General features: G+C 40.4%; 1 protein-coding gene across 8 annotated transcripts in view; it reads left to right on the top strand.

Annotated features, from left to right (window-relative positions):
• Positions 1–8,052, top strand: part of amph (amphiphysin) — a 43,978-nt gene extending 35,926 nt beyond the window's left edge. For 4 of the 8 annotated variants that reach the window (XM_042216294.1, XM_042216296.1, XM_005951857.3 and 1 more), the window contains 6 exons: positions 2,797–3,087; positions 3,644–3,688; positions 4,209–4,259; positions 6,331–6,519; positions 6,639–6,740; positions 6,848–8,052. In XM_042216294.1, the coding sequence (XP_042072228.1) occupies positions 2,797–3,087; positions 3,644–3,688; positions 4,209–4,259; positions 6,331–6,519; positions 6,639–6,740; positions 6,848–6,952 (783 nt within the window). In that variant the 3' untranslated portion in view covers positions 6,953–8,052. The remainder of the gene's footprint in view (positions 1–2,796; positions 3,088–3,643; positions 3,689–4,208; positions 4,260–6,330; positions 6,520–6,638; positions 6,741–6,847) is intronic. The other 4 variants (XM_042216299.1, XM_042216298.1, XM_042216295.1 and 1 more) reach the window with 3 other exon arrangements.
• Positions 8,053–8,580: the final 528 nt, after the last annotated feature.

Genomic DNA, 8,580 nt, shown 5'->3' with positions numbered 1-8,580 from the left:
CCCATCTTCCATCTAACTAAGTATCTACACACCTATTTACAGTTCTGTGAAAAACTGAATCCACCTCATTTTTCAGCAGCAGTAACCTGCTGTGATGCTTTCTGTGGGACTTTCTCTGTCACTGTGAAGGAGTTTATGTCCACTCACTTATGTACAGCCTTCTGAAGGTCCAACCACAGCATCTCACTCAGGTTGAGCTCTGGACTCTGACCAAACCATCGTAGTTGCTCCATTCGTTCCTGTTTCAGCCGTTCTGTTGGATGTTTGTGCTGCTGCTGATGGTCCGAGCTTCAGCTATGGGACAGACGGCCTCACACTGACTCTAGAACACCTAGACAAGAGTTCACGGTGCACTAAGATCATCGTCCCTCCTCCACCGTGCTGACAGCTGCTCTCAGGTGTTTTTGCTGATATGCTGGGTTTGATTTTGTGCGTTATGGACAAACATCTCCACTTTGGTCTTGTCTGTCTGAAGGATACTGCTCCAGGAGGCTTTCTTTTTAGACAGAAGAAGCCTTCCCCTGCAGTCCTGCATGCTCAGGCTTTTTTTTAGTCATACTGTCATGAAGTTTAAGTTTAAACCTGCAAACTGAAGAGTCTGAGATGGAGCTCTTGTATTTTTTTGGAGTTTCCCACAGTAAATGATAAATGGACTTGTAGTTGCATACTGCTTTTGTGCTTTAGCTGACCACTGCAGGCTTTTTGCTTACAAGCCGTATTCACCATAGCTGGACTGGCCATCGGGCATACCGGGCATTTGCCTGGTGGGCCGATGTTTTTTTTAAAAGTTTTTTTTTATGCTGACTGATGTGTAAAAATAAGTCGGTTGTTTGGTGGTGGCTATGGCGGAGCTTCCACAGAGTCAGCAGGTGGATGAGAGAAAGGGGAGGCAGGAGGAGGAGAGACCCGAGGCGGCGGCACGTCCGAGTGTCAGGTGAACTGAACTTCAGGTAAGAAGTTATCACTGCAGTGTATCTGGGTCAGATATAAACCAAGTTTAGGTGGAGTTTTTTTGCGCTGTGCTGACTTTTTACAGTCAGTTACAATAACTTGTACTGCGTACTAGCTAGCATGACGGAGTTTATATACAGCTGGGTGGGTGCTATGATGTTACTGATAAGGAATTGTATTTTACTCATAAGGTTAGTTAGTAGAGTTGCCAACCATCCCGTAAAAACGGAATCATCTCGTATTCAGAGAAAATATTACGTGTTTCGTGTTGAGCTGAAAAGGAACAGTTTGTCCCGGACTTCAGCTAGAATGGAAAAATGACACAAAGCTGGAGTTATTCTGTGTCTTCACGCTGTCAGCTGTTTCTTCTCTCATTCTCTCGCCCTCCCTCTCCTGTTGCTACTTCAATCATGAAACTGATCAATGATCAGCTGATCGTCTCTTTTTTTGTTTATCGCCCACTTTGCGCCAGAAAGAGGAAACCAGCGGATGTCGCGCTAAACAACAGCAGCACGTTTAAGCTTGATCAGCTGTTGTTAGAATTTATTTAATATTAGTTTCTAGTATCAGCTGATGTTTGCTGGAGCCACAGCTGTAAAGCTGCTGGTCATGATGTCGGTTTGGATATGTGGTGAGAGGGAAACATGAAGATGAAACCAGGAGATGTCCTTACTGAATCATCAGAGCTGAACAGGTGATGGAGAAACAGGTTTACCTTTTAGGTGACATGAATGAGTTGAAGGGAAGTTATGAACTGTTTCTGAGAGACAAATAACACCAGGATCCTTTTTTAGGTAGCTGACAGCTGGTAACTGTGCAGGGGCGGATCTAGCAAAGCTTTGCCAGGGGGCCAGGTAGGGCATTAACAGGGAGAGGAGGACACAAAGAAGCACTTTCTTATTCTCATTTAAAATGTCTCACTTTAATATATAATGATCAGAATCTTAAAGACCAAAGTTTTTATCTGATCTAAAATGTATAGAAATCATACATATACCAACAAGACTGTACATCACTGTCACAACAGTGTTTGTTTTCATTCAAAGGCATTCATGGCTTTAATACCCGGTGGGCCGGTCTCTAGTCAAAATGCTCGGGCTGATTTTTTTGTCCCAGTCCAGCCCTGTTATCCACCCACTCACACACACATTCATTAAAGTGGGTTTTTTGTTTGTTTGTTTGTTTGTTTTAAAAGCCAAAATCCCTTGTTAAACACTGTAATGCATGCATTGGAGGAAAATTCAGTATCTTGGCCAGGGATACTTTGACATTAAGGCTGAAATAGCTGTGGAATCGTCCATTGACCTCCAGACTGCTAGACAACCCACTGAACCACAGCCATCCTATGATCTAACGTTGGGGTGGGGTAAATTTGCTGTGATGTCCACGCCAGGGAAGATTGTGTCATTGTGTTAACATACACCAGAATGGTGCAAACCAGCAAATTTCCAGAAGATCTGCTCTTACAGAGGTGCTCACACTTGATAAGCAACCATAACTGGTGCATTTTCTTCAGCATCTGGCCGCTATGGAACCTCCTAATTCCTTAATTAAGGGTGTACTTAGTTTTTCACAGAGCTGCATATGTATGTACTTATCACCTACATAGGTAACTACGTACTTTTTTTTTTTACATCATGTAAATATATGATATCAGTCCTGAGATGTATTTATTTCTGCCAGTGAAAAGTGTTAGACTGACCTAAAGCTTAACTTGTAATCATATAACTGTTTAAATGCTGGGAGCTCATATTATGAATTCTGTGGCGTTTAATGAACATCATACTAAATATTGTGAAATGAAGTGGGACATTTAAAGTTAAATGCCATCTTTCTCTGAAAAAGAATGAAGGAAACAGTGAATCAAATGACGCTCTGGAAGCTGCAGAGGCCCAAGCTGCAGGCTCAAGAGAGCCTGCAGCAGAAGACAAACCTCCATCTCTCACTACTGGAGGAGAGCAAGATGAGTGCCCACCTCTTTTTTCTGGAGAGGAACCTGTATCTTCAACTGCAGGAGCAGAGATGGAGGAACCTCCAGCTCCCCCTGCTGGTGAGGTGGAAGAATCTGGAGCTGCTCCAGCTGGTCAGGACGATACAGACACACATTCAGACAGCCTGAAGGAGGAAAAGCCTGCTGTGAGTGGATAACCTTGTAAAAATGCTGCCTTTTGTGATAACCTAATCATCATCTCATCAATATCATCACTGTGACCTCCATCTCATCGTATCATCATCATCACTGAATGAGAAAATCATTGAACTCCACACTGGAGATGTGTCAGTGTGGAAATCATTCTTCTGTTTCCAGCCTGTATCCAGTGCGCATGAAATGTCTTTTTGTGTAAGGATTTTAACCCTTTGCCCTTCTCATTTCATGCCAACAAACCCATACCCCAATCTTTACCCTACCCCATCCACTTTATGACACAAAATGAACTCAATCTCATAAAACACTGCTGCTTTTTGAAACAAAACAAAAACAAAAGCCTTTTCAATTAGCATCACTGAGTTTAAATCGTTATATTCTACTGTTTTCCCAAAAAGTTGACTATGTCCATAGCGTTTCCAGTGGGATGACAATAAAATGTTTCTCCCACTGAAAACGTCCAGATGAACAGAATCAACTTTTTGGATTTTCTTACCTGGATGATTGAGCAGGTATCAACGCAAAATCTATTTTATTTTCCCAAAGTCAACAGTGGTATCTCCAGGCTCAGAACAGGCAGAGGTCAGTGAGGTAGGATACTCCACTTCTTCTGTTTGTTTGCTTTCACTGTCATTTTTACTGTTTATCGGCAACAATTATTGAACAACATAGGTGTGAATGTGAGTGCGAATGCTTGTCTGCATCTGTGTGTTAGCCCTGGGACAGACTGGCGACCTGTGCAGGGTGTACCCTGCCTCTCACTTGAAGACAGCTGGAATAGGCTCCAGCCCCCCCATGACCCTGAAGAGGATGGATGAAGTGTTGAAATGAAATGATGAGAATGAATGCAGCTCTCTGAAAGAGACCTTGAAGAATAATGGTTTGACCCCTACGTTGGTCGTTTTTTGAAACAAAATTCTTTTTTTTTCTGTGATTTTACACATGCTGAATTCAGGGTGGTGGTCACTGTTTCATATCTCTTTTCTCACATGTGAACAGGGAGGTCAAAGTTCTAATTTTACAAGAGCAAAAGTTATTATTAAATGTTTGTTCAAACATTCAATGGCCACACAAATGTTCTCAAATGGAAATGATTTCTGTCTGTAAACAGATTGCTTCTGCTGAACAGGCCAAAACTTCTCCCAGTGAAGCAGCTTCATCGGTGAGTCTAGCATCATCACTTTAGATTCAGAAGAAATCATGAAACTTAACTCAATGCCCGTGTGTGTGTCTGAGAGAGAGTGGCTGAAATTGTCATATCAGCGTGTTCTACAAACATACAAATTGTTCCTTAATTTAGATTGGACAATAAGATCTGATTGAAGTGCAGACTTTCAGCTTTCATTCAAGGGGTTTAACAAAAGTAATGCATTAACTGTTACACAACTTCCCATTTTCACTGGAGGAATTTGTCTAAACCAGGGGTTGGAAACCCGCGGCTCTTTAGTCCTTATTTTGCGGCTCCGGGTGGTTTGGGAAAATAAATTAGAAGTATTTAGCTGAAGTGTATTTTATTTGTGTTTAGTTCTTTTTAACTTGTAGTTCTAAATTGGGAGATTACTGTGATTTTGAAATATAAAAATAAAATTATATCGTATTATTTGTTCGTCGCTCAAAATAAGCGTCACACTCGCGGAAGCCGGTGTACCCGCCGAAACGCTGTGCATTTATCGAGACTTTCAACCCCAGGTGGGCCAGTTATGGATCTTCGGATCCACATTATGTCAGCAGCTGTTCTCCATCGTGAACTACGTTAAAAACAAACACCACTCACGCCTCACAGATGACAGCTTACAGTCCTGCGTGAAGATGAAAGCCTCGTTTTGCAGACGCTGTGCGCAGAGGTTCAGGACCACAAGTCTCATTGTAAACATATCACAGCAGACCCGACGATGTTTGCATGAACAAGCTTTAATTAATTAATAATTTCCCCCAGGGATTAATAAAGTATTCTGATTCTGATTCTGATTTTCAGCATCTCTTTATTGACCGCTTTTCACACACGGTTGCTGTACACATACAGCCGGCTGTAGCTTTGCAGCTCACAGCCCGACACACACCAACACAACAGCAGAGAGAGCACAGACTTTAAGGCGGCGAGGCGTGATTGCGGGTGCCGCTCAGGTGCGTCCGACTCCCATGCAGCGGCACTGCAGACCACGCCCCGCCACACACATTAACCAGGTAAAATACATATTTAGGCAGAATTTTGCAAATATCTATTTTTCATTTTTAGCAGCATAGTACTTTTTTCCAGTTACTTTTTAAAAGTCAGGTCAAGGCTCCAAAAGCCAAAGGCGATATGAGGGTGGCGGCTCACAACAGTTTTTGTTTGCTGGATCATTTTAGTTCAGCTGGGTGTCTTTCCTTTTGTTATATTTCTTTAAGAGTTCAAAATGTGTTAATTACATAAATAAAAGGTAATTTTCTCTGTAGCACTTCATGGATTTAAGCAACACACCTTAGTTGCTCCGTGGATTCTTTTAAAAAGCAGTTAAAAACTTTTCTTTTCAAACAAGCCTTTTGTTGTACGTATTTTATATTCTTTACATTATTTACATTTGATCTTTTACATTGTGTATAATGTCTATTGATTGTATTGTTTATTTTAATATTTGTGTGCAGCGCTTTGTGACTGCCTGTCTGTGAAAAGCGCTTAATAAATAAACTTTACTTACTTACTTTAGTTGTTCACACAAAGCATAAAGGTAAAAATAACAACATATACAGTGTTATCTTCACTTTAGATTTCAAAAAGTAGTTGCGGCTCCCAGTTTTCTTTTGCGTGGAAACCGGGTCCAAGTGGCTCTTTGGGTGTTAAAGGTTGCAGACCCCTGGTCTAAACCAAGGCTCAAAACTGAAAAACTGACATAATTTCAGATATAAGAATTGTTTTTAATACTTGAAAGCAAATCATTTGCAGTTGGTAACGGCCTGTAGAATCATTACACTAGAATGTTGTTTGCTTTTTGAGATGCTCTGCGGGTCTTTACTGCAGCACAATCAGCTGCTGCTTGTTTGTGGCTCTCTGCCTTCTGTTTTGAATTTATTAACTGTAAAAGTGCCCTGCTGGGCTGAGATCAGCTAAGTCTTTCAGCCATAGAAAAATATTGCGAAATTAAGTGAGACATTTCATTTTGCAAGATGCTCTGCAGCAGTAACCTGCTGTGATACTGTAAATATGAAATGAAAGTTTTTAGATGTGATCACTAAATGCTCAATGTCCTCTGCAGGAAAATATGCCAATCCCTTCTGTTGTGATTGAGCCTGCCTCAAGTAACGAAGGTGATGATGACCGAGATGCTGACATCATCTCTCCCACTGCAATCAGTGACAATGGGGTGACAACTGAAAACCAGAACATCAAGCATATCAGTCCTTCTGGGGGAGCGTCTGGACTTCCTGATGATTTCCTTTACAAGGTGAGGCTTCTTAGTAAAAGCAAATATTTTATGCTATCAATTGAGGAGGAAAAAGACTTTTCTAATAAACTGTTAAAATGTGGAGTCTAATGTCTGTAAACTATGATGGATACCTGCAGGTGGAGACCATACACGACTTTGAGGCTGCAAATTCAGATGAACTTGACCTGAAGAGAGGCGATGTGGTTTTGGTGGTTCCCACTGCCTCAGTGGAAGATCAGGTGATAATAGCTGGTCACACAGAAATGTAATAAATAAAAGTTCTTCACCAACATGACAAACAACATCTTAACAGGATTGTTCTGATGTTTTTGTGTGTTTGCTGCAGGATGCTGGCTGGCTCACAGGGATCAAGGAAAGCGACTGGTTAACATTTGGAGCTGGTGCTCAAAAAGGACTTTTCCCAGAAAACTTTACTCAACATTTGGAGTAAGATGTTCCCTGACATGGCAAAATGATAAGTAGAAACATGAGTAATCTGTGTCCCAGCCATTGAATCAGCATGTAGCCATTCCTTTTCTTGTACGTTGTACCTGCTGCAGCTGTCTGCTGGACAAACAATAAAGTTTCTCTGGCAGGTGAAACTGTACTAAAATTAAATGTTATTGTTTAAAAAAAAAAGGAAAAAAAGAAGAGAGTAGTACTCTTCCGAGTTCCCCTGATGATTTAAGCATGGTGTGGTAGTATGTTCCACCCTCCTGTGGAAGTAAGATATGCCTTTTGTTTAAATAGAAATTATATATAAAACAATAATAACTCAACAACAAAAGCTTGAAGTGACCAGGTGAAAACAAAGGAAAAAGATAAAACTGTCTTTGCACTGTGTGGTAATCATTTTGTTTTGCTATGAAAGACTACAGAAACTTTAATGCTGTGATTTGTTTGTGAGTGCAACATGAAACTTTGGTTTCTTTTTTCTGACACGTTGTAACTGTAACTCTTGAATCACTGTTGATGTTTTCTGTGTTATCATTATTGGGTGTGTGGTGATTGATCTTTCATTTGTAATATGTGTTGAACTAACTCACTGACCCGTGTTGCTTTGGTTCTGCTAAGGGGATACTGATGTTTATTGTCTGGGTTTTGGCACACAAAGTAGTGCAAATGCTGCATGAAAATCCTAAATATTCAAAGTACATATACTAAAGATGACAAATAAAGAATTTTTTGTGTGTTACGCATAGATTTGTGTATGGCATATTATCTGAAAATTTGGTTACAAGAAAAAAAAAAAAGCAAATAAGGAAATTTTTTGTCAGCGGTTTAAGTGTTTCATCAAATAGAAGGTATTAACAAACCAGTCTGCAATTATTTTTTTAGGCTTCAGAAAAATTACTCTTATACTCTAGAAAATGTAAACCTTCATCAAACTGGTTTTGATAGCCAGGTGAAGCCTCCCAGTAGACCTTTATGTGATGCACACAGCCTTGAGATAATATTGGTGTAATGAATTAAATAGTAAATTCCATGTTTGATATTGTATATGGTTCTATGCTAATAAAATAAATAATAAAATATTAATGTTTCAATCAAGTAATTGGACCAAATGGTATCTTTAATGTTTAGAAATCAGTCAAAAGATAAAAAAGGGTATGCTATTAGAATTATGTTTTAATTATTCTTTAAAGATTTAAATGGTTTACATTAGGCTATAGCCAGCTCTAAAACGGGGTTCACTGGAAATGACTGAATAACCCTAACGTGTCACGGCTGCCGAGGCGAGCCGTGTGGAGTTGGAAAAAAGGACCCAAGAGCAAGCAGTGTATGAAAAGATTAGTGGAGTTTATTTACAAGGTGTCAGTGGCAGGAACAGAAAACGAATAATGAGACAAACTAACGGAAACCTAAACTGGGAAAACTAAAGATCAACTAGAAATCCACAGGACACGGGGTGAAAGGCAGAGAGACGCAGACTGACGGAGGATACAAAAAACCGCAAAGAGCCACAGATGAATGCAGAAAAGCGCGGACTTACATGGAGTAATACAGACGAACCGGCAACAGGCAGGAGAACACACAGGGCTTAAATACACACACCAGTAATCAGGGGATGAGAGACAG

This window comes from Haplochromis burtoni, unplaced genomic scaffold, assembly GCF_018398535.1.
Source record: "Haplochromis burtoni strain Fernald_Lab_line unplaced genomic scaffold, NCSU_Asbu1 Contig_999, whole genome shotgun sequence".
Classification (NCBI taxonomy): domain Eukaryota; kingdom Metazoa; phylum Chordata; class Actinopteri; order Cichliformes; family Cichlidae; genus Haplochromis; species Haplochromis burtoni.
This window is presented reverse-complemented; position numbering and strand designations above follow the sequence as displayed.